Source organism: Heterodontus francisci, chromosome 30, assembly GCF_036365525.1.
Source record: "Heterodontus francisci isolate sHetFra1 chromosome 30, sHetFra1.hap1, whole genome shotgun sequence".
NCBI lineage: Eukaryota > Metazoa > Chordata > Chondrichthyes > Heterodontiformes > Heterodontidae > Heterodontus > Heterodontus francisci.
The window spans coordinates 25,876,532-25,903,017 of record NC_090400.1 but is presented as its reverse complement, the minus strand read 5'-3'; the positions used below and the strand labels follow the sequence as shown (position 1 = coordinate 25,903,017).

Sequence of the window (26,486 nt, the reverse complement as noted above, 5' to 3'; positions counted from 1 at the left end):
CTGTGTGCACCAGGGAAAGCGTCCACCCTTCAACTGGCAGTGCTGTGGAGCAGGATAATATAAAAATACATTTTTAAAAAACCCTCACGTTTTAGACATAAGTTTTAAACTTATCTGTAGAAAAACCTCGGCAGAGTAAGCGTTCAGATTTGTCTCACAGAGCCACCCAATGGCCAAACTGTGCAATTACAGTCTGTCAAGTTTGCAGAGGGAGGGGTGAAATTTGTCTTCGGCAGTTAATGGGTAGCCCATTGCACAACCTGCCTCATTTTCTTTTCCACAATGGTCGAAGATCAATTCGGATGTGGAGTGTCTGTTACAAATGTGGACAAAAGAATGTAACATAAAATGTTGTGACAAAAAGGTGACAGGAGGAAGTAAGATTCTGCAGACAAGAAACTTTAGTCCCCACAATCTGATAATTCACATCAGCCAAGCAACAATTTAAAGTGTCAAACTTATCTTATTTACAGTCACTCCACAGAAGAATTGCAATTGCAGTCCTGTCTTCAATCTGTCTTGCTGAATGAAGGAGCCACAGGAAGCAGCACATGTCTGTTGTAAACCAGCCACTGTGGCTCATAAGGTGGCTGTTACAGAATACTGGATGTTTGACTCCCTGATGATCGTCATTCAGGAACACGGATACGTAGACTCTGTGTCCAAAACCCAAACTGTCCAGTTCATGTGTATGTAGAAGGTTTCGGCCACTAGTTGATTCATACGCCGGTAACAGTCACTCCTTCATGACAGGAAGTGAGGAAAAAGACCTTACTGCAAGCTGCAAATAATATGGGTATCCAGCCTGACTTCTGCTCTATGCTAGAACTGTATGCCCTTTAGCCTTGTACTCCTGTTAAAAATAAATGGCAGATCTCTTACTCTTCTCCTGAGGCCATTGACTCTTACAAAGGCATAACTCCACAGGTACCAGGAGCTCTTCAGTATCTCTTCCAAGTGACCATCCTTGTGTGACGTCTAATCAGTGAGAGCTTATCTGACAGAGGCATGATGCCCTCAACCAACCTCCACAAATCACCATTTTCTAGCAGCAGGTCATGAATAGTCACCAGAAAATAAAACTGTATCGTTATTTTTCCTTTCTAGACTAGGAACTCTGGTACCATAGAAAAGTTAGGGCACAGAAGGAGGCCATTCAGCCCATCGTGTCTGTGCCGGCTGAAAAATCTAACTGCCCAATCTAATCCCAAAATTGATGAAGATCACCATTAGACTAGTATTTTTATTAATTGAATTCAAATTTTACTATCTGCTGCAGTGGGATTTGAACCCATGCCCCCAGAGCATTAGCCTGGGTGCTACTACACCATTACCTCATAATAATCTCTAGTGCTAGAAACCAGCTAACACAACACTGAATAAGAATCAAACTGGGACCTTCTGTCCAGCATGGCTCACCAGTGGAATCCAACTCATGTTTTCTGGGTTCCTCTCTTGATTTACTGTTGAGTGTGCTTGGTGTTCTTTTACTTTGCCAAATAGCATGCTACTGATTCCTTTTTCAAGGTTTCTGTATTTTTTAAATTTTATGTAGAGAATGAAAGTGTTGAAAACTATGGTGCTTTAGGGAAAAAGAGAAAACCAAATCCAATAACATCACCATGAATCTCAAGATACACCAAGGTCTGCAGCTGATCCTTGGAAGGAGCCAAAAGTAAAGAGGTTCAAGGCCACAGTAATTTTGACAGCCACTGGATGGGCATAGCGAGCAGTACTGTGAGGTGCGAGGTCTTCGGCGACAAGGGCACAGATCTCTATGACCATCTGCCTGGAGAGTCACAGTCTCCTGCAGCACTGGGTCTCGTTCATCTCCAAGTAGCACCATCATGGGCAGTATATCTTCTGGTGATGATATGGACTTTGTGTCCTTCCTGCCCTTCTTTCCTCTTCCATGCCCTCCTGCTGCTTGTGGTTCTGCTCTTCCTGTGGAGGGTGTTGCCCCTCATCGCCACTGAGCTCAAAATCTGACAGTCGTGCCTCCATTGCTAGCTGCAGCCTTGTTTTGGACAGGTGGCCACCCTATTGTGATTAGCAACATTGCCCACTGCTCTTCTGCCCCTGCGATTCCGGTGGAGGGTGGGAGGGTGGTGAGGTGGTGACAACCCCATTCAGTGCCTGAGCGCTGAGTGCCCACTCTCCCCACCACCTGCTCCATGCCAAGGGCACCTCATTTCCAAATACTGAGTTCCCCTTCGCCCTGCTGACCCTCTTATGGAGCTGGGGTAATTCCCTGGGGCAGCCACGACTGGCTCACCACTCTCTACCTGCCTCTCTTTAGCTGGTCAGCAAAAGATAGTGCATGAAAGCTGTGCACCCCCTTGAAAATTTGAACCTCCTCCTCTAACAAGCTCTTAACGAACTGTTTAACTACTTTAATTGGCCTCAATCGGGAGGTGGACGGGATCGCTTGGTGAACATTGCCGGGCATGGCCAGTCGAAACTGACATACCCGCCAGCACTAGTATTTCTGATCCCAACCTCTGGGGGGGGGCGGGGACTGAAAAGGCAGCTTTAGCAGTCTGAATTTGGCTTGCACAAACCTTCTTACAATAACAGGTTTGATTATATTAAGATTAACCCTACCAAACTCAAAACTGGGCATCCATGAGGTGCTGTGAGCCATCAGCAGCAGCAGAATTGTATTCAACCACAATCTGTAACCTCATGGCCCAGCATATCCCCCACTCTATAATTACCATCAAGCCAGGGGACCAACCCTGGCTCAATGAAGAGTGCAGGAGGGCATGCCAGGAGCAGCACCAGGCATACCTCAAATTGAAGTGTCAGCCTGGTGAAACTACAACGCAAGACTACTTGCATCCAGACAGCATGCAATAGACAGGGCTAAGCGATCCCACAACCAACGATCAGATCTAAGCTCTGCAGTCCTGCCACATCCAGTTGTGAATGGTGGTGGACAATTAAACAACGAACAGGAGGAGGAGGCTCCAATAATAACCCCATCCTCCATGATGGGGGATCCCAGCATATCAGTGCAAAAGACAAGGCTGAAGTATTTGCAGCTAGAAGTGTCGTGTGGATAATCCATCTCGGCCTCCTCCTGAGTTCCCCAGCATCACAGATGTCAGTCTTCAGCCAATTCGATTCACTCTACATGATGTCAAGAAACAGCTGAAGGCACTGGATACTGCAAAGGCTATGGGCATTAACAAGATTCTGACAATAGTACTGAAGACCTGTGCTCCAGAACTTGCTGCGCCTCTAGTCAAGCTGTTCCAGTACAGCTACCACACTGGCATCTACCCAGCAATGTATTGCCCAAGTATGTCCTGTACACTAAAAGCAGGACAAATCTAACCTGGCCAATTACTGCCCTATCAGTCTATTCTTGATCATCAGCAAAGTGATGGAAGGGATTGTCGACAGTGCTATCAGGCGGCATTTGCTCAGCAATAACATGCTCATGCTCAGTTTAGGTTCCACCAGGGCGATTCAGCTCCTGACCTCGTTACAGCCTTGGTCCAAGCATGGACAAAAGAGCTGGACTCCAGAGGGGAGATGAGAGTGACTGCCCTTGACATCAAGGCATTATTTGACTGAGTATAGCATCAAGGAGCCCTAGCAAAATTGGAGTCAATGGGAATCAGGGGAAAAGATCTCCACTGGTTGGAATCATACAAGCTCAAAGGAAGATGGTTGTGGTTGTTGGAGGCCAATCATCTCAGTCCCAAGACATCATTGCAGGAGTTCGTCAGGGTAGTGTTCTAGGCCTAACCATTTCCAGCTGCTTCATCAATGACCTTCCCTGCATCATAAGATCCGAAGTGGGGGATGTTCGCTGTTGATTGCACAATGTTCAGCACCATTCTCGACTTCTCAGATACTGAAGCAGCCCGTGTCCAGATGCAGCAAGACCTGGACAACATCCAGGCTTGGGCTGTTAAGTGGCAAGTAACATTCGCGCACACAAGTGCCAAGCAATGACCATCTCAAACAAGAGAGAATCTAACCATCTCCCTTGACGTTCAATGGCATTACCATCACTGAATCCCCCACTATCAACATCCTGGGGGTCACCATTGACCAGAAACTGAACTGGACCAGCCACATAAATGCTTTGGCTACAAGAGCAGGTCAGATGCTGGGAATTCTGTGAAGAGTAACTCACTTCCTGACTCCCTAATGCCTGTCCACCATCTACAAGGCACAAGTCAGGAGTGTGGATGGGTGCAGCTCCAACAAACCTGAAGATGCTCGACACCATCCATTTAGAGCAGCTCGCTTGATTGGCACCCCATCCACCACCTTCAACATTCACTCTTTTCACCACTGACGCACAGCAGCAGCAGTGTGTACCATCTGCAAGATGCACTGTGGCAACTCACCAAGGCTCCTTCAACAGCACCTTCTAAACCCATGACTTCTACCACATAGAAGGACAAGGGCAGCAGAAGCATGAGAACACCACCACCTGCAAGTTCCACTCCAAGCTACACACCATCCTGACTTGGAACTATATCACCGTTCCTTCACTGTCGCTGGGTCAAAATCCTATAATTCCCTTCCTAATAGCACTTTTGGTGTACCTACACCCCAAGGACTGCAGCGGTTCAAGAAGGCAGCTCACCACCACCTTCTCAAGGGCAATTAGGGATGGGCAATAAATGCTGGCCTAGCCAGCGATCCCCACATCCCATGAACAAATAAAAAAATCACCTTATGAAGATACATATAAGCTAATGAGTGAATAGGTTAATCTTTTCTTGCCAATGTTGTCAAAGAGTAAGTTGAACAATGAAATCATGCACTAGCATTTATTAATACAATTAGGGTAATACAGTTTGTAACTTCTTAATATTGAACAGTAACAGCATGCAAGGTGCAAAGATAGATAATATTAACAGACAAATTAATACATGAGGTCACAAAGACAGTTCAAATGTGTCACAGTAATCCAACATCGCTAGGCTTTACTTATAAGATAACATTATGTTTAACATACGCAATTGACATAGAGTCAGCAATGTTTAGATTTGATTCTGTGTGTAGCTGACAAGTTAACAGCTTTGACCAACTAGGCCTTCTGAGTCTGCACAGTGGATTTGCCTGTCTTGCCATCCTCTGGAACGTTTAGGATTGATGCTTGAATTTTGACACATGAATCACAGCCTGTTTTCATAGGCCTAACCTTTCCTTTCTTATCAGGGGCTTAACTTTTGTGTAAATGATATACTGAGTGCTTGAGGAGCAGCAACTCACCTTTCGATTAGGTACCTGACAGCACTAACTCAATATTGAGTTCAACAATTTCAGAAGGTAACCACTGCTCACATTTTTTCAGACAGTAGTTACTGGTAATGATTCTGCTGTTGTTATTTACAGCTCCTCTAGACCCATTTTTGTTTCTTTTCTTGTCCCCAAACTACCCCCTTTTGCCTTGCAACATCATCACTTTTGTCATTTAATCACTCCTGCCTTCCACTCTATCAACTATTATATCTCTAACTTCTTCCAGTTCTGATGAAAGGTCATCGACCAAAGACATCGAGCTGAATTTTATATCGGTGATGGGGGTCACGGCGACAGGCCAGTTCCTCCCGCCTCAGCCCTCCATCGGATCCCCAGCAGAATTCAAAGGCGGGCAGGCAATTAATACCGGGATCATTGGGGCCAGTCAAGACCATAGTGAGGGGGGCGGTTGGTGAGGGCAGGGGGGTTGTCTTTCTGTGGGTGTAGCCATCACTGCCGGGGGCAGCCCCTCTGGGGGCCATGGATTGTTCCCCAGTTGTGCCCGCTCGGAGGCCATTAGGTCTCACTTGGCTGTCTCACCACGCAACAGCGCCACCACCACCCCCCCCCCCACCCCTCCCCAATGTTAGCTAAATACTAGTGGAGGTGGGTGTCAGCTTAATTGGCCTCCCAACAGACTTCCCGTCCACCATGGTGCATGCCATGGACAAAATGGCATGGGGCAGGACAACGTCAGGCACTCCGCCCGATGCCATCCCATGCCATTTTGTGTGTGTGTCCCCACCCCCGCCTTCTAGCCTGTTTCCAAGAGCTGGATAAAATTCATCCCATTGACTCTGTTTCTTTTTCCACAGATGCTGCCTGACCTGCTGAGCATTTCCAGCATTTTTGGTTTTATTTCAGACTTCCAGCATCTGCAGTATTTTGCTTTTGTACTGAATTTATATATCACTATCTAATGGAGTTCTTAAGCTGTTCTGAACTCCTGTAACCTCTCTCTATGCTGCTTTATCTTTCTATTCCAGATCTATTCCTTCCTCTAATTTGACTAACCCACTGTTGACTGTGACTGATTTCTGAACTTTTGTATAAAAACGGCATCTTCTATACTTTTGATTTACAATGCAAATGCCTTCAATTTCATTTCAGTCAATCTCTGAGATACATCCTTTATCCAGTTGATATACTAGCTGATTAGATTTTTAGTTTGTGGCAAAGATTCCCTTTTTTGGTGACAAATATCTTCAGACTGGCATATGTCATACATATGTAATGAACAAATTCTTAAATGCTTGGGAAAAGGGCCAGTTTGACCGATTAGCTGTAAACTGTTTATTTTGCTGGGCCATAAATACATGGACTAAGACTCCTCAAATAAGAATCAGATATTTGGGGTTGTTTGTGAAGATTATTTTCACATTGTTTCACTATGTTCACAACAGCATGGAGGATAGGAGAAGGTATAGCATAATAATTCTCATGATTGTCAGAACATAATTCTTCATTCTGTAATCAAGCTTGAGTGCTTTTGTTTCTTGTCATTAATTGGTACCAGATGCTACTGTGAAAGATTCTTTTTTTTCACACACATTTACAGCTATCTTGGAGTACACATGGTTCTTGGCATTGACTCTGTTTCCCCAGATTAATTTTAAGAGCATCTTTGTAAATTTTATGATTATTTGCCTATAACTACCTAAGGAACAGTGCTTAAGGAAATCAAGATTCCCAAAAGGTATGCACCATGAGTTATGCAGGATACTGGAAGATGTAAAGTAGTAAATGTAGGATGGCTATTCAAGAAGAGAGAGAGAGAAAACAGGGAATTCCAGGCCAGTTAGCCTGATATCAGTCATCGGGAAAATGCTGAGATCCATTATTAAGAAATCTAACAGACCACATAGAAAATCATAATATCATTAGGCAGAGCCAATATGGTTTTATGACAGGGAAATCGTGCTTGAAAAATCTACTGAAATGTTTTGAGGATGTAACTAGCAAGATAGATAAAGGAGAATGAGTGGATGTGGCATATCTGGATTTTCAAAAGGCATTTGATAAGGTGCCACACAAAAGATTAATATGCAAGATATGCAAGCTCATGGACTGGGGGGTAATATATTAGAATGGATAAAGGATAGAAAACGGAGAAAAGGAATAAACGGGTCATTTTCAGCTTGGCAGGTTGTTCCTAGTGGGGTGCTGCAAGGATCAGTGTTGAGTCCTCAGCTATTTACAATCTGTATTAATGACTTAGATGAAGGGACTGAGTGTAATATATCCAAGTTTGCTGATCATACAAACAAAGCTGGGTGGGATAGTAAGCTGTGAGGAGGACACAAAGGCCACCATTTTACCAGGCCATTGGAGACAGACTGGGAAACGGGGGAAGCAAGAAAGTGGTGATGAAAGGCATCTGAAGGGAAACCTGACATGTTTACGCCACCAGAGGATATTCCCAGCGGTGGGAGCAGCAGCGGCTCGGCCACCCACCAAACAAAGACCAGCAGACAATTAAGGCAATTAATTGGCTTATTGATGGCCATTTTACCAGGCCACCAGCAATTTTCCAGCGTGAGAACGCCCCCTCCCTGATACCCCTCCCCCCCACTGCACGGGTGTCTGCAAGCTGTATCAAGGCAGCCTCCCAGCAGTTTTCTAGTGGGGTTACTTCCTTTCTGGAGGCTCCCTGTCCCCGTCGTGGCAATAGCCAATCCTGCAGCCCCGACGCTGCCACTGGAGGGTTCACCTAGCACATCAATAAATTTTCTTCCAGCCCTTTGAGGGCACCTCAAGATGGAGATGTCCTCTGCTTCTCCTTGCAGCCTCAGCAGCACCACTTCTCTCAGTGGCGCTGTTGAGGCTGCAGAGCTGCCGACCCTTTGATTGGGCCAGCAGCATGGAGTGCCAGCCCACTTTCCGGTCCGACGGCAGCCTCTTTATTGGCCGCCACTGGTAAAATTGCTGCTGTAGTCCCATCCACATGGGCTTGGGACCTGCATCTGGTCCCAATGTCAGGACTCAGCTCATGTCGGTAAGATCCTGGCCAAAGAGGCTACCAAGTAATACAGATAGGTTAAGTGAGTGGGCAAGAAGGTGGCAGGTGGAGTAAAATGTAGGGAAATGTGATAGGAAGAATAAAAAAACAGAATATTTTTTAAATGGTGAGAAACTATAAAATGCTGCTGCTCAGAGGGATTTGGGTGTCCTTGTACACAAAACACAGAAAGTTAATATGCAGGTACAGCAAACAATTAGGAAGGCAAATGTTATGTTAGCCTTTATTGCAAGGAGGCTGGAGTACAAGGTAAGGAAGTCTTGATGCAACTGTACAGAGCTTTAATGAAACCACACCTGGAGTACTGTGTACTATTTTGGTCTCTGTACCTAAGGTAGGATATCTAAGACTCCGAGATGGCTTGACAGGTTACATGCTGAGAGGTTGTTTCCTTTGGCTAGAGAGTCTAGCACCAGGGGGCATAATCTTAGGATAAGGGGCCAGCCATTTAGGACTGAGATGAAGAGAGATTTCTTCACTCAGAGGGTTTTGAACCTTTGAATTGTCTACCACAGAGGGCTGTGAATGCTCAGCCATTCAGTATATCCAAGGCTAAGATTAATAGATTTTTGGATTCTAAGGGAATCAAGGGATATCGGGATCAAGCAGGAAAGTGGAGTTGAGGGAGAAGATCAGCCATGATTGATTGAATAGCAGAGCAAGCTTGAGGCATCGTATGGCCTACTCCTAATGTTTTTATGTTCTTATAGAACCACCCTTAAGAAATGTCACTGTTCTGTCCACAGAACTAAAGTTATCCATTTTATGTATCAAGTTCCTTCTAGTCTGCTTCAGGGAATCTCTGCAACATTTTGCCATCAGTGCCATCCATCACTGCGTTAGACAAGCAACCAATGCCTTATTCATTGAAACTGGTCAGTTTATTTCAATCCTCATTGTTATGAAAGCTGGACTTTGTAGCATGATAATATTTTTAAAACTGTGATTTTTAATGTAGTCTAAAATGGAGTCAGTGAAGTCAGTGACCTCACATCAACTCTGCTTAAAGACAAGACAGGGATCTTGGTTACCAGGACAACAAAAGAATCCAGATCAAAGACCTTTTTTAAAAGCACAGACTGCAGGGGTATAACACCTGAAGATCATCGGTTTCACCCTACCGAGACTTTCAGATCGTAGACAAGGAGTCTGTGGTTCTAAAAATGTAAATACAAATGGCAGTTGCTAACACCTGGAAACAATGGAATGTGCGGGTGGTTCTTCTGCAGCCAGACTTGTGGACTTTGCATATTGGAAAAGGACAATTGGCTATTGACTTTTGATTCGAGATAAATTCAACAGATTTTTAGAAGGCAAGCATGCTGTAAGGAAGACAAGCTGTGGCAGCCTCAGAGAGAGGAGACAGAGGAAAAACCTGCTCTCTGAAGACTGATACAGTGAAAGGCTGTGAAGGCTTGAACCTGTTTTGAAAGCTAAAGTTTGGAGAGAAGTAAAAGACCAACAAGATCACCAGAGATCACCGTATTCACGAAAGTTCAGGTCGAAAGTGCTCGGCGAAGTGAGCGAATAGGACATTGACTTTGAGAAAGGTCTGGGAGATCCAACCCATTGCAACTGGGAAGAGTTTTGGACTTTTAGCTGCAAAGATTTCAGCATCAAGGAGGACTGTGTAATGTATAAAAGTGTTTTAATCAGTGAAGAAAATACCTTCCTCTGTAATTTGGGGTATCAGCTACTTACAAAGTATTATTTAGTTAATGGGGATTTCTTTTAGTTTAGTTGTTAAAATAAAAATCTTGAAATAAGAAATCTTGTCACGTAATTCTTTAAGTTGGTCTGAGGACTTCATATCTTGTGTTTTCATGGTAACAGTCTCCTGATGTCATAACACCATGGACTCAGCTTCTCATCATCGAAGGACATTGGGACTTTTCAGGGTGGCAGACTCCTCTAGGGATTAAGGGGCAGTGGACTGCACTCACATGACCATTGCAGTGTCAGTAAATGCTACGTTGATATATATTAACAGAAAAGGATACCACTCCCAAGGTGTTCAGCTGATATGTGACAACAGGCATAAGATACTGCATGTCAACATGAGATAATCTGGCTGTTGTATGATGGATTTATAATGAGGCTATCATCCTTATCAGTTCTTTCAGTTGACCAAAGGAAGGTTTCTTGATTGCTTCAGGGAGATAATTATTACGCTCTCTAATCCTGGCTAACAGAATTCCTCAGTTAAACTCAGGAGAGATACAATGAAGCTCAGTCAGACCTCAGAGTCATAATAGAGCACAATTTTGAAATTCTGAAAGCAACAATAACTTATATAGCGCCTTTAATGTAATAAAACATCCCAAGGCACTTCACAGGAGCATTACAAAACATAAGGAGATATTAAGTCAGATGACCAAAAGCTTGGTCAAAGAGGTAGGTTTTGAGTGTCTTAAAGGAGGAAAGTGAGGTAAAGAAGCAGGGAGATGTAGGGAGGGTATTCCAGAGCTTAGGGTCTAGGCAACTGAAGGTGCAACTACCAATGGTGGAGCGATTAAAATTGGGGATGCTCAAGAGGCCAGAATTAGAGGAGTGCAGATATCTTGGAGAGTTTTGGGGCTGGAGGAGGTTCCAGAGATAGGTAGGGGCGAGGCCATGGAGGGATTTGAAAACAAGGATGAGAATTTTATAATCAAGACATTGCTTGACCAGGAGCCAGTGCAGGTCAGCGAGCACAGGGGCGATAGGGAACGGGACTCGGTACGAGTTACGAAACGGGTAGCAGAGTTTTGGATGACCTCAAGTTTATGGAGGGTAAAACGTGGGAGACCAGCCAGAAGTGCATTTGAACAGTCAAGTCTAGAGGTAACAAAGGCATGAATGAGGGCTTCAGCAGCAGATGAGCTGAGACAGGGACAAAATCGGGCGATGTTATGGAGGTGGAAATAGGTGGTCTTAGTGATGGCACAAATATGTGGTCAGAAGCTCATCCCGGGGTCAAATGTGATCTCAAGGTTGTGAACAGACTGGTTTAATCTTAGACTGTTGCCAGGGAGAGGGATGGAATGGGTAGCTAGGGAACGGAGTTTGGAGTGGGGACTAAAATAATGGCTTCAGTCTTCCCAATATTCAATTGGAGGACATTTCTTCCCATTCAGTATTTGATATCCGATAAGCAATCTGATAATGTAGCAACTGTGGAGGAACCGAACTGACTGAGGTGGTGGTGAGGTAAAGCTGCATGTTGTCAGTGTACATGGGAAAACTAAGGCTGTGCTTTCAGATAATGTCACCATGTAGATGAGAAATAGGAGAAGACCGAAGATAGATCCTTGGGAGACATCAGAGGTAACAGTGCAGGAGCAGGAAGAGAAGACATTGCAAATGATACTCTGGATACCATTAGATAGATTAGAATGGAACCAAGTGAGACCAGTCCCACCCAGCTGGATGACATAGAGAGGTGTTGGATGATGATAGTGTGGTTAACCATGTCAAAGGCTGCACACAGGTCGAGAAGGACAAGGAGGGAAAGTTTACCTTTGTCATGGTCACATAGGATGTCATTTGTGACTTTGATAAGTAAGAGCTGTGGTAGGGGCGGAAACCTGATTGGAGGGATTCGAGAAAGTTTGGCAGGGATTTAGGAGGCAACAACATGTTCAAGAACTGGAGAGGAAAGTGAGGTTGGAGCTGGAATGGTAACTTGCAAGGACAGTGAGGTCAAGTGTTTTTTGAGGAGAGGATGATGATGGCAGATTTAAAGGAAAGAGGGACAACACCTGAAGAGAGAGAACTGTTAACAATATGGGCACATATATACACATATATAACACATATGTGGACATGTCTGGTGGTGCTATACAATATGCTAAAGCACAACTCTCATTATGGCATGAGGTGCCACCAGAGTTTTTTTATTCATTCATGTGATGTGGGCGTCGCTGGCCAGGCCAGCAATTACTGCTCATCCCTAATTGCCTTGAGAAGGTGAGCTGCTTTCTTGAACCGTTGCAGTCCTTGGGGGGTAGGTACACCAACAGTGCTGTTAAAAAGGAAGTTCCAGGATGTTGACCCAGCAACAGTGAAGGAATGGCGAAATAATTCCAAGTCTGGATGATGCGTGGCTTGGAGTGAAATTGCAAGTGGTGGTGTTCCCATGCATCTGCTGCCGTTGTCCTAGGTGACAGAGGTCACGGGTTTGGAGGGTGCTGTTGAAGGAGCCTTGGTGAGTTGCAGTAGTGCATCTTGTAGATGGTACACACTGCTGCCACTGTGCATCGGTGGTGGAGGGAGTGAATGTTGAAGGTGGTAGATGGGGTGCCAGTCGAGTGGGCTGTTTTGTCCTGGATGGTGTCGAGCTTCTTGAGTATTGTTGGAGCTGCACCCATCCAGGCAAGTGGAGAGTATTCCATCACACTCCTGACTTGTGCCTTGTAGATGGTGGACAGGCTTTGGGGAGTCAGGAGGTGAGTTACTCGCCGCAGGATTTCTAGCCTCTGACCTGCTCTTGTAGCCACGGTATTTATGTGGCTGGTCCAGCTCAGTTTCTAGTCAATGGTAACTCCCAGGATGTTGATAGTGAGGGATTCAGCGATGGCAATGCCATTGAACATCAAGGGGCGATGGTTAGATTCTCTCTTGTTTGCGATGGTTATTGCCTGGCACTTGTGTGGCGCGAATGTTACTTGTCACTTATCAGCCCAAGCTTGGATGTTGTCCAAGTCTTCCTGCATATGGACACAGGCTGCTTCAGTATCTGAGGAGTTGTGAATGGTGCTGAACATTGTGCAATCATCAGCGAACATCCCCACTTCTGACCTTATGATGGAGGGAAGGTCATTGATGAAGCAGCTGAAGATGGTTGGGCCGAGGACACTGCCCTGAGGAACTCCTGCAGTGATGTCCTGGGACTGAGATGATTGACCTTCAACAATCGCAACCATTTTCCTTTGTGCTAGATATGACTCCAACTAGCGGAGAGTTTTCCCCCTAATTCCCATTGACTCCAGATTTGCTGCGGCTCCTTGATGCCATACTCGGTCAAAAGATGCCTTGATGTCAAGGACAGTCACTGTGGAGTTCAGCTCTTTTGTCCATGTTTGGATCAAGGCTGCAATGAGGTCAGGAGCTGAGTGGCCCTGGTGGAACCCAAACTGAGAGTCAATGAGCAGGTTATTGTTGAGCAAGTGCTGCTTGATAGCACTGTCGACGGCCCCTTGCATCACTGTGCTGATGATCGAAAGTAGACTCATCGGGTGGTAATTGGCCGGGTTGGATTTGTCCTGCTTTTTGTGGACAGGACATACCTAGGCAATTTCCCACATTGCCGGGTAGATGCCAGTGTTGTAGCTGTACCTCCATTTCAGTGTTCATGAAGTTGGAGATTACCTTTCTGCAGGTCTTCTGCTTCCTTTGACTTTTGAACTTCATATCTAACCTTTAATTGCTATCAATTCTTCTTTCTGCTACTACAGGCATTTAAATCCTGTGACTGTATGTCAGTTTCTGCCACCATGGCCAAATGCAGCCAATCTCTAGTGGTCTCCAATGGAGCTCTTCAAACATATACGAAATGGCTGACCCAAGGCTATCTGTCATGTCAGCAATTTGGCCATCGGACAGGCAGAAATGTGTCTTCACTGCACTTTCACCGGTGGAATGGAACAGTGGATAATTAGGCCCGTGTCTTTTCCAGTACCGGGAGCTACAGAGATGTGGTTTGAACAAGCAAGGCGGGAATAAACTGATCACTGTGAGGTGAGATGCAACATTTTTCTACAGTGCAGTAGGGGATGGCATTGGATTTTAGGTCACATTACAGGCATCCAGAACATCTTAAACCTTACATGCTTTTCCTCATTGGTACCAGCCATGGCTTTAGTGGTAACATTCTCACCTCTGAGTCAAGTGAATATGGAATTGAAAGCAAGTCTCAGTAATGGTACCATGAAACTATCATCAATTGTCGTAAAAACCCATTTGGTTCTCTAATGTTCTTTAGGAAAGGAAATCTACTGTCCTTACCTGGTCTGGCCGACATGTGACTCCAGACCCATAGCAATGTGGTTGATACTTAACTGCCCTCTGAAATGGCCATTCAGTTCAAGGGCAATTAGAGATGGACAACCAATGCTCGCCTGCCACCAACTGCCACACCCCATGAAAGAATAAAAAATGGTCGTGGGTTCAAGCCCTATTTCAGAAACTTGAGTATATAATACAGGCTGACGTTTCAATGTAGTATTGAAGTAGTGCTGCACTTTTGGAGGTGCCATCTTTTGGATGAGGCATTGAACCAAGACTTCACCTGCCCTCTCAGCCAAAATAGATCCCACAGCACAATTCAAAGAAGAGTAGGGGATGTTCTCCTAGTGTCCTGGCCAATATTTCTCCCTCAACAGATTAATTGGTCATTAATCTCTTGCTATTAGTGGAAACTTGCTGCGGCCAAATTGACAGCTGCATTTTCCTACATTTCAATTGTAATTAAATTTCAAGAAGCACTTTATTGGCTATGAAGTGCTTGGGATGTCCTAAAATTGTGAAAGATGCTACATAAATTCAAGATATTTCTTCTTTCTTTAATACTCACCTGTAATAGAAATGAAGAATAATTATTTATTCCAGTCATTGCAAGTGTGAGTATATTGACAGATTGAGCGTTATTCAATCCTATAATTCACCTGTGAATTTGGGGAGCCCCAAAATAAAATATGGTGAATCTCCAGCCTAGATGAGGCAAGGGTCTATTGTGCACACAGTTGAAAGTAAGAGAAATACAATTGAAAGCTTTAGATTAAGAGCAGATAGAGATAATTGAATAATGTAAGGAAAATGGTTTTTCCTGTCCTGCTGAGACAATGCAAATTTCATGGCAAGGAAGACCAGCAGTGGAAGTTTAATATTGTGTGATATACGGTTTGACTGATACAGATATACCATAAATTTATTTGATTTACCTTTGAGTGGCATGAAAGAATTTGGTAGAAAAATTTCCTCAGGAGACAACGTGGTTTGAATAAGGCAGATTTAAGATGGTCTGTGGACAGAACAGACGTGAAGAACTGAATGACCTTTCAAATTTAATGCATATGCAATGTTTTATATTCTTTTAACATCCTGCCTCCTTTCACAATACCTAGATATTGGCTCTTCCAGCCTTTCAGGAGCCTCAACCTTTGTGTAACGAATCCCACCTCAGTTGAGACTTTCCTCTGAGGTTTTCCCTATCTCATTCTCAGTGTTGAGTCATGCTTTTATGGCTCCTACTGAGTCCTTTGCTTCGTATAAAGCAAGCATTCCAACTCCAGGTACTCCTCTTCCAGATAAATTGGAAGTAAATTTATGGGTTATTATCTTACTTCAAAAAGGTTATTTTTGGTCCACCAATTATTTTGAACTTTCTTCTCTGTCTCCCCTTCTGCTGCCTCGTAGGCAGTTTAGATACCAAATTTAAAGAATTGCTTACTTCAGGCCACCCAGTGTATCAATCTGACATGTCCATGTGCTCCTTCAGCCAACGTAATGACAAATTTGCAAAAGGTTTTAGCTAGTCAGGTGCCCATCATGTACAAGTTCCAAAGTTGCTATGATAAATCACCTGTGCCATTTGTAAATTGAAATCTTCAGTTTTCAGGCATCATCAGAACATAAGAAATAAGAGCAGGAGTAGACCATATCGCTCCTCAAGCCTGCTCTTCCATTCAATACGATAATGGCTGATCTTCTGCTTCAACTCCATTTTCTCACATGCTCCCCATATCCCTTGATTCCCTGAGTGACCAAAAATCTGTCTATCCCAACCTTAAATATATTCAATGATAGACCATCCATAAACCACTGGGATAGACAATTCCAAAGATTCACAACCCTTTGACTGAAGAAATTTCTCCTCATCTCAGTCCTATATGATCAGCCATCTTGAGACTTTGCCCCCATGCTCTAGATTCCCCAGCCAGCAGAAACAACTCTCAGTGTCAAGCCCCTTCAGAATCCTGTATGTTTCAATGCGATCACCTCTCATTCTTCTAAACTCCAGAGATTATGGGCCCAATTTACTCAGCCTCTCATCGTAGGACAATCCTCTCATCCCAGGAACCAATCTAGTGAACCTTCGCTGTACCGCCTCCAAGGCAAGTATATTCTTCCTTAGATATGGAGGCCAAAACTGCAAACAGGTTTGGGCTCACCAAAGCCCTGTACAATTGTAGCAAGACTTTCTTATTCTTATACTCCAATCCCCTTGCAATAAAGGCCAACATGCCATTTGCCTTCCTAATTGTTTGCTGTACATGCTAACTTTTTGTGTTATTTATATGAGTACATCCAAGTCTTTCTGAACATCAACATTTACAAGTTTCATGCCTTTTAAAAAATATGCTGCTTTTCTATTCTTACTACCAAGTGAATAACCTTATACTTCCACACATTATACTCCATCTGCTACCTTGTTGCCCACTCACTTAACCTGACTATATCTCTTTGAAACCTCTGTGACCTCCTTACAGCTTACATTTTCACCTACCTTTGTATTGTCAGAAAGCTTTCTCTTTGTCCAATTCATTAATATAGATTATAAATAGCTGAGGCCCCAGCGCTGATACTTGCAGCACTCCACTAGCAACAGCCTGCCAACTTGAAACCACCCTGTTTATCCCTACTCTTTGTTTTCTGTCCATTAACCAATCCTCTATCCATGCTAATATATTAACCCCAACACCATGAGCCCTTATCTTGCATCCTGATCTTTTGTGTGGCACCTTATCAAATGCCTTTTGTAAATCCAAGTATACTATATTTGTTGGTTTCCCTTTATCTACCCTACTGGTTACATCCTTAAAAACTCTAATAAATTTGTCAAACACAATTTCCTTGTTGACTTTGTTAAGACTTCCTTGCTGTAAGATCGCTTCAAGCGTGATGTCCCTTTAAGAACTCAATATGCTAATGAGCTAAGTACCAGGTCATGTGACTAGAAGCCATCGACACTCTGAAACTGTAACTCCATAGACAAAGGTTTTGCACATAGTTTGCTCTGTATTGTATATAATAGCTGTTAATAAACCTGTTTGAGATCTTCAAGGAATTGGAATCCACGTAACTCATTGTGTTACTTAAGACAACACACAGAACACATGATATGATGGCAATAGTGGTGAAAAGACAAGGCATAACCTTGAAGACCACGGGCGAAAATAGCAAACCAGTGAAGAAAGGTGCAACCGACAGTATCGGCAACTAAGTCGCAAAAAGCAAGCAAGCTGTGTGGTAAGTGTGGTCTGTCCCACTCACGGCGAAGTTGTCCTGCATTTCAAGACCTGTGTGGTGCAAAAGGACACTGGGTCTGCCAATGCAAGAAATCTAGCTCCAAGGATGCAGCCAGAAGCCACAATAGGACACAAAAAAACAGAAGACAGGCGCAACAACAGGGCAACAGCAGCAAGGAGAGCACTAGAGACCTGCGTAACTGCAAGCCATGCATGAAACCACAGTGAAATAGACCCGAGACAAGGCTCAGAGTGGAGCGATTCTCAGCCAGAAGACGATCAGGCATTTCACACTGTGAACCTGACACATTGTGTTAATGAAGTCAAACAACTGAAAACTTTTGCTACTATCAATATCATGTGCCCAAACAAAGCTGGCAAACACACAATCAAGGCTAAGACTCACATGGAAGCTAGTGCAAACATTCTACCAGTCTGAATCCTGAAGGATATGTACCAGGTTCATTGGAAATTAATGAATCAACTGACAGCTGCAAAGTTATCTGCATAGAATGGGTCACCCATCCCTTGCAGTGGCACACTAACAATACAATGCAGCTACGGCAAGTTGGCATGGAAACCACAAATATTTTACCTGGTAGACACGAGCGGATCAGAAGTGGTAGGACTACCAGCGTATAAGGACCTCAACATCGTGACCATCCATGAGATCATCAAGGTGCCCATGACAGCAGAAGAGACCAAGGGTACCCACATTGAGTCAGTCCAGGACCTACAAGACGTTTGGTGCCATAGGAGATTTCAAAGGTGACGCCGTACTGCACCTCAGAGAGGATGCACTCCCTGTGTCCAGCCCCCTGATGTCTGAGATTGAGTCACAGTTCTTCTAGGATCTCAGTGGTTCTGGTTTGGAGATCATCAGCCCCTTCTCAGAGATGCCACACCAAGAGAATGAAGAGCCAAATTCAGATGGTGGAAGTTCCTTGTCAACAAGCAGTGTTTCTTCGTGCTCCAGCGACTCAGAAGAAAAGGTTGACGTTGTAAACAGTGAGAAGCAAAGGCTGGCAGTGGGGGTATGGCCAAGGGGAAATCTCCAAAGACTGGAACCCACTAGCAGACTCTGGCTAGCATCAAACGGTGCAGTCTGGAAATCCGGCAGCAGCACCACTGTGCCCTCACCTCTGCTCCCGAGACAACCGCCAGCACCAAAATGAGCCAGAATGGACAGGTTCCTCCAAGAGGCCAAGTACTCCTCCCCCAACAAGTTCTTGACCTTGAGCCCCAGGCCTTCAGACACTGAGGATGAGAAGAGGCGAAGGACATGCAATGTCCTGAAGAGGCAGAGGAGGAATGAGTTGAAGCATTGTCTGTTGGCGCTTTGAGATGAGGTGCCGGAACTTTCCAAGAATGACAAGGCCTCAAAAGTGGTCATCCTGAGAAAAGCAACGCAGTATCTTAGCAGGCTGAAGGCAGAGCAACAGAAACTGAATGCAGAGAGGGAGAAACTTTGGAAAAAACAGCAAAAGCTTATACGCAAATTCTCTGAGATGCAGAAGACACTGCTCAAATAGCGAAAGGTGAAATCCACATTCCCAGAAGGTTGTACCATAACAGCATCCGGAAGAGTTGTTAAACCGCCGAAACGATATATGGACTCTTAAGCTTCTGCACTTGTAAATTTCAGAATCTCTATCCCTGTGTAAATAATTTTGTTGTTATCCAATTTTATGTCTTTTTACTTGTAATGTATGTGACTTATCTTTGGAAAGAAAAGGGATGTTTTATGATCGCTTCAAGAGTGATGTCCCTTTAAGAACTCAGTATGCAAATGAGCTAAGTACCAGGACATAGTCATGTGACTAGAAGCCATAGTCACTCTGCAACTGTAACTCCCTAGATATCTTTCGTAGATGGAAGGATACCAACCATAAATGCAAATGTGTTCATTCTTTTCTTATTATCACCTGTGTATTGTTGGCATTCTTCCACCTATAAATGATGGATAAATGATAAATGCAGTAAACAATCCATTTAGGTGGGGTGTCTTCTCTTGGTGCACCTTTGCTGATGGCTGTGAAGATCAAACCTTGACAGGCAGGTTCTGCCACAAGTGCTGCACATGAAGCTGCCAATTGATGCTGTGAGTTGTGGTTTTCAGTGTTGATACCTGTTCACAAGCTACTGTAGCCACTGGTTGTTGTGGTAGTGCATGCCAGTCCACAAAATGTCTCGCCATTTCCCTCTTTTACCAGCTAGTGACTCCCAAGTGCAATAGTCGACATTTAGGGCCTTCATGTCATGCGTGCAAGCAACCTTGAACCGTAGCTTTGGACACCCCATTGCTTGTCTGGCCCCCTCTACCTCATTATGCAGAAGGTCCTTGGGTATGCGACCGTCTTCCGTCCTGCGGACGTGTCCGATCCACCGAAGCCAGGACTGATGAATTTGTGATTTTGTCCTGCCAGGATATACCCATAATGCGCTGCAGGCAGTGCAGATGGAAATTATTGAGCTTCTTTCCTGATAGCTGTAAGTGGCCCATGTTTCACAGCCATACAGTAAGGTGCTGAGAACACAGGCCTTATAAACTATCAGCTTGGTCCTAAGGCAGAAGATGTATGGCAGATTGTTATACAGTTAGAATCATAGAATGGTTACAGCGCAGAAGGAAACCATTTGGCCTGTTGTATCCATGCAGGCTCTGTGCAAGAGCAACTAGTTGCACTCCCCCACCTTATCCCCATAGTCCTGTAAATTATTTTTCTTCTGATTATTGTCCAATTCTCTTTTGAAAGCCATAAATGAATTTGCTTCCATTACACTCTCAGGTAGTGCATTCCAGATCCTAAACAGTCGCTGCCTAAAAAAGTATTTCTTCATGTCGCCATTGTTTCTTTTGCCAATCACCTTAAATTGGTGCCCTCTGGCTCTCCATCCTTCCACCAACGTGATCAATTTCACCCTAGCTACTCTGTCCAGACCCCTCATGATTTTGAACACTTCTATCAAATTTTCTCTTAATTTTCTCTTCTCCAAGGAGAACAGTCCTATCTTCTCCAAACTATGCATGTAATTGAAGTTCCTAATCCCTGGAACCATTTTCGTGAATCTTTTCTGTACTCTCTCTAATGCCTTCACATCCTTCCCGAAGTGTGGTGCCCAGAACTGGACACAATATTTCAGTTGAAGCTGAACCAGTTTTTTATGCATGTGTATCATAGCTTCTCTACACCGTGCCCCCACTTATAAAACACAGAATCCCGTATGCCTTATTATCCGCTTTCTCAAACTGCCCTGCAACCTTCAATGATTTGTGCACATATACCCCAGGTCCCTCTGCTCCCGCACCCGCTTTAGAATTGTACCCTTTATTTTATATTGCCTCTCCTCATTCTTCCTACCAAAATGAATCACTTCATACTTCTCTGCATTAAATTTCATCTGCCACTTGTCCGTCCAGTCCACCAGCCTGTGTCCTCTTGAAGTTTATTACTATCCTCACAGATCACAGTACTTCCAAGTTTTGTGTCTTCTGCAAATTATGAAATTGTGCCCTGTACGCCCAAATCTAGGTCATTAATATATACCAGAAAAAGTAGGGACCCTAATACTGACCCCCTGGGAAACCCCACTATATACCTTCCTCCAATCCGAAGAACAACCATTCACCACTCCTCTCTGTTTCCTGTCACTCAGCCAATGTCTTGTCCATACTACTACTGTCCCTTTCATTCCATGTGCTTCAGCTTTGCCGACAAGCCTGTAATGTGGCACTTTATCAAATATTTTTTGGAAGTCCATGTTCACCACATCAACCCCTTTAACCCCTTCTGCTACATCATCAAAAAACTCAAGCAAGTTAGTTAAACACGATTTACCCTTGAAAAAAACAAGAAATGCTGGAAATACTCAGCAGGTCTGACAGCATCTGTGGAGAGAGAAGCAGAGTTAATGTTTCAGGTCAGTGACCCTTCTTCCCCCTTGAAAAATCCTTGCTGGCTTTCCTTTATTAATCCACATGTATCCAAGTGACAGTTAATTTTGTTAGTTCTACTTTGTTGTTTGCTTTTTCATATAAAAAATGTGGAAATATATTCAGGCCAATTTTAGGAAAGGGCTTTTTTTTGCCTGGAATTTATCCTAATCAGAATTTATGAAGGTAGATTTGTAAGTCATAAACATTCAAAAGTTTAGAAGTATTCAATTGAAACTATTAGGCACTTATTTCTAGCTCCCTCTTGTGGAATATTCACAAGGTTGCTAGAAACAATTTCATTGAAGGCGGGAAACAGCAGGGTGGGGCTCCTCGGGCTGGCCCTGGAGATTCGCACTTTGGGAACATCTTTGTCAGGCTGCGCCTTCTGGCCTGTCGATCATCGCACACCTTCCGTGCCTGACAAACCTCCGTTCCGGAAGCTTTAGCCCCACCCTCTACTCAGCCTACCTCGCCCACGGCCATGCCCAATCATTTCTGTTCGCCCTGCCCACACCATTGTCAATCACCGCTACCCGAACTTCCGCTCAGAAAGACAGTTGTCGCTGTGTCCCTCAAGCTGTCAATCTGCTCGCCACTGCCCCGCCCCTCCAGTTGTCAGTCAACGCTCTCTGCCCCGCCCCTCGAGCTGTCAGTCAGTGCTCCCTGCCCCGCCCCTCCAGCTGTCAGTCAGCGCTCCCTGCCCCGCCCCTCCAGCTGTCAGTCAGCGCTCCCTGCCCCGCCCCTCCAGCTGTCAGTCAGCGCTCCCTGCCCCGCCCCTCCAGCTGTCAGTCAGCGCTCCCTGTCCCGCCCCTCGAGCTGTTGGTCAGGTTGCCTGTACCGCCCCGCCCCTGTGCACGGTGTGAGGGAGGGAGAGTGAATCCCAGCGGACGGTTAGTGTTGAGCCTAGGCTGTGGGAGACGGTGTGTGATACAGTTATCGCGAGCGCCGGCTCGGCCCTGCCGGGAATCCGATTGTGGCCGGTACATCCCAGCGGGTGGGCAGCCTGTGCGGCCCCTGCTGCCAGGTGAGCCGGTGTCGTTGAGAGTGCGTCCCCCGGGTAGGGGTGCAGCATGCCCGCGGCGGGCCCCCCGCCCCAGCTCGCATCATGAGGAGCGCAGCGCTGCTGCTGGCTGTGCAATGGCTGTGGAGCGCGGCGCAGGCGGCGGCGAGCCCGGAGTCGGTAGCGGCGGCGGAGACAGAGGCAGAGATCGAGGTAGTTCAGTATCGGCAGAGTCAGAACGGCGTGGTGGCAAACAACAGCACCCTTCGCCTCCAGGGACGCTTCGCCGGAGCCGGCATGACAGTGGCAGCCGAGGGCAAACTACTACAGGTAAATAGGAGACGGCACTTAATAGAAAGCATGGAGTTCGAGAAAGTGGTGCAGCTAATGGGGAGACACTGCTTTAACAGACTGAGTGAAGACTGAAAGTGTGACAGGGAGATGTCACTTTATAGAGTATGTGGTGACTGAGAAAGTACTGCTGGGAATGCCAAAATAGTAAAAACAGACCGCTTTATTGCAGAGATCGAGTGCATTGGAGATAAAGGAAATCAGTGCTCCATATACAGGGAATGGAGACTGAGAAAATGTTCCAGGTATATAAACTGAGATTTTTGATGTTTGAGAAATGTCTAAGTCTTTCCATTTGTACAAACCAAATGATGTGTTAAAAGAAAACTTGAAGTCCTATAAAGTAGTAAAGTAATGAGATTTTGAGGGTTTTTTGATTTACAATTTTAATGCCAAGCTTTTTAAAGTCAATATGCAGGTCATAGTTATTCTGACAAACTGTTCATCCAGGGAGATGTTGCTTTTGGGGGTAATGCTTCCACTGGCACTCATAACGTCTGGTATTACAGTGGAGACTACATGCTTGAATAGTCAAGACATGGAAATCTGGCATTATATAGTCAGATGTAGTGGCACATTCAGTGGAGAACAGTTTAATGACTGTTGAACACTGCGATGGGGGAATGGAAACTACCATGTACAGAGTAGTAATAAAAAAGAAAGTGCTGGAAATACACAGCAAATCTGGTTGCATCTGTGGCAAGAGAAACAGTTAACGTTTCAGGTCTGTGACCTTTCATCAGATCTCTTTCCTCTTTGCTTGGGTGGTACTGAGTAAGAAGTCTGGAGAATCTCTCATTCTCATTAGCTGTTGGTGATAGGTAAATCTACCTGGAGCAACTATTCCAAAATTGTCAATTTAAAACAAACCCGTGAAGATTTTCATTCCTCGCTCCTGCAGTACTTCAGAAACAAAATATAAAAATCTGAAGCAATAGACATAGCAGAGATTTACAGTAGTTTAATTCTGCCGACTGAGCCATACAGACCAATAAAATAACAAGTTTGATCTCTGCTAGAATGATATTCTAGTTTGAAAATTTTAGCCTGCGTGATGTTTGGAGTCTGAGCCACTGGCAGAAGAGGAGAAAAGTCAGTTGGAGTCACTATTCTATGACCCCTGTTTAAAAAGTGTATGTGTATGGCTATTGGTAAGGACAGGATTCTGCTCTACTGTGGGTGCTCTCTGGGTAAATATTCTGCCATCACACTGCTTAGGCTTGCACACGAATCATGACTGAGACAGGGGCTGCTGGCATCATGCAGCAATACCCAAGACAAAGTTAATGCCTTTAGGGGAGGAGGGATGAAATTTATCTTTTTAAAATATAATTACTGTACAGCATGGAGAACAGTGCCCCTGGTGCATAAAGGCAAATTTACAAAGGATGATTTTCAGTCACTTAGGAAATGTGTTCGCCATTTGCTGAAGTAAACTCCCCATTGATGGTTTACAAACTTGTTGTATTCTGTAAGCTTATGTAACTGGTCAAATGTGGCGAGCTAGCATTCTGCCATTTGGCAGATGTTTTATCTGACTTCTATGCTTGGTTCTGTTGAACATTGACATTGCTGTGCTGAATGAGGTGAAACAGCTTTAAGCAGGGTCCTGACATTTGCTCTGCTACAAACATTCTCGCATTTTCTCCATGCAAGTATTTGGTTTCCCTGGTGTTTATTTCTAGGATCTGTTAGAAGAAGAGTGTTGCTGCTAGAATCCAAATAGTTTGATTAGTTGCAGCGTGATTCTGGGTGATTCAATAGCTATTTAATGCTTTGTGTAATTCTGCTCGAATTAAACTTGGTTAATATAATCGGACTTCTTATCCTTGGAGTCACAGTTTTTTTTCTATCTTTTCCTGGTGTTGGGATTCACATAGTGCAGGTGGCAGCCACTCCAGGCAGTTTTTAATGTGTGAACCATGACTTGCTACAGGTAAATAGCCACCTCAAACCTGTGAGTGTGGCGAATATCATAAGCAAGCTCTATCTTCTACTTATGCAGAATCAGTGCATTATCCTGCAGGAGTCACTAGATAGCAATCAGCAGCAGAAACACTGGATCATTTTATACCCCCACTTTCAGTTCAGTTGTATTACCCCATTGCTACCCCAGTCGGGATCAGCTTTTTCAGCACAGACCAGGGCATAAACCTGGGCACTTTGTGTTTGTGTGGTTGAGTTACCATGCCATACGTTGCGTAAACCCACAGAGCTGGGTTAGTCGGCCATTATTATAATTAAATGGCTTAAGATCGTTTACTGTGTACAAAGTTCTGGGTTATTTAGAAACTATGGAAATATAATCATTTATCAAAAACAAATCTCTTTTTGTTAGAAAATGAGTAGTTGAGTTAACTTGCTTACTGTGCTATAAAGTGCTCTGTAGAGATGGAAGTCCTTATTAAACAGTGGCATGTGGTGTACTTTGAATTATTGTGTAGTGTTGTAAAAAGTAAACTTGAGAGTCTGTGGATAGGGCACTTTGAGATGGACTCCACCGCCAACTGTAGAGATACCAAGCAAATTCTTATACTGTACAACCTCCTGTTGTTATTAACTAGGAATGTGTCAGAGCATCAAACAGAGTTCAACTAGATGTACAGTACAAGATTTTTTTAAAATAAAAGGAGCTGGAGTAGGCCATTCGCCCTCTTGAGCCTGCTGCACCATTCAGTAAGATCATGACTGATTTTCTACCTGCATCTTACTGCACTATCCCCTAAAACCCTTGAGGCTTGATTCCCTTAAAATTCAAAATCTATCGATCCCTAACTTGCATATACTCAATGACTGAGCACTCACAGCTCTCTGGGGTAGAGAATTCTAAAAATTCACAACCCTTTGAGTGAAGAAATTTCTCCGCATCTCAGTCCTAAATGGTCTACCCCTTGCTCTGACGCTCTGACTCCTAGTGCTAAACACTCTAGCTGAGGTAAACATCCTTTCAGTATGTACCCGGTCAAGCCTTCTAAGAATTTTATATGTTTCAATGTGATCACCTCTCATTTTTCTAAACTCTAGGGAATGTAGGCCTAGTCTATCCAATCTCTCCCAATGGGACAATCTCCTCATCCCAGGAATCAGCTTAGTGAACCTCTAAGGCAAGTATATCCTCCCTGAGGTAAGGAGACCAGAACTGTACATATTACTGCAGCTGTGGTCTCGCCAAGGCCCTATAAAATTACAGTAAGGCTTCTTTACTCTTTTTCTCTAATCTCTTTGTAATACAAGTTTTCATACTGTTTGCCTTCCTAACTGCTGTATCTGCATGTTAACTTTCTATAATTCAAGTACAAGGACACCTAGATTCATCGGCATACCAACATTCCCCAAACTCTCACCATTTAAAAAATATTCTGCTTTTCTATTTTTCCTTCCAAAGTAGATAACTTCACATTTCTCTGCATTATATTCCATCTGCCAAGTTCTTGCCCACTCACTTAACTTGTCTAAATCCTTTTGCACCCACTTTATGTCCTCCTCACAGCTTACTTTCCCAGCTAACTTTATATTGTCGGCAAACCTGTATACATTACACTTGATTCCCTCTTCTAAGTCATTGATGTTGAATATAAAAAGCTGAGGTCCAGGCACTGATCCTTGTGGTACCCCACTAGTAAAAGCATGTTAACCTAAAAATGGCCTGTTCATTCCTGTTTTCTGTCCGTTAATCCTCAG

General features: G+C 44.3%; 1 protein-coding gene across 3 annotated transcripts in view; it reads left to right on the top strand.

Moving 5' to 3' along the window:
- Nucleotides 1-22,324: 22,324 nt before the first annotated feature.
- LOC137346635 (E3 ubiquitin-protein ligase RNF43) overlaps nt 22,325-26,486 on the top strand; it is a 243,710-nt gene continuing 239,548 nt past the window's right edge. For all 3 annotated transcript variants that reach the window (XM_068010254.1, XM_068010252.1, XM_068010253.1), the window contains exon 1: nt 22,325-22,784. In XM_068010254.1, the coding sequence (XP_067866355.1) occupies nt 22,560-22,784 (225 nt within the window). In that variant the 5' untranslated portion in view covers nt 22,325-22,559. The remainder of the gene's footprint in view (nt 22,785-26,486) is intronic.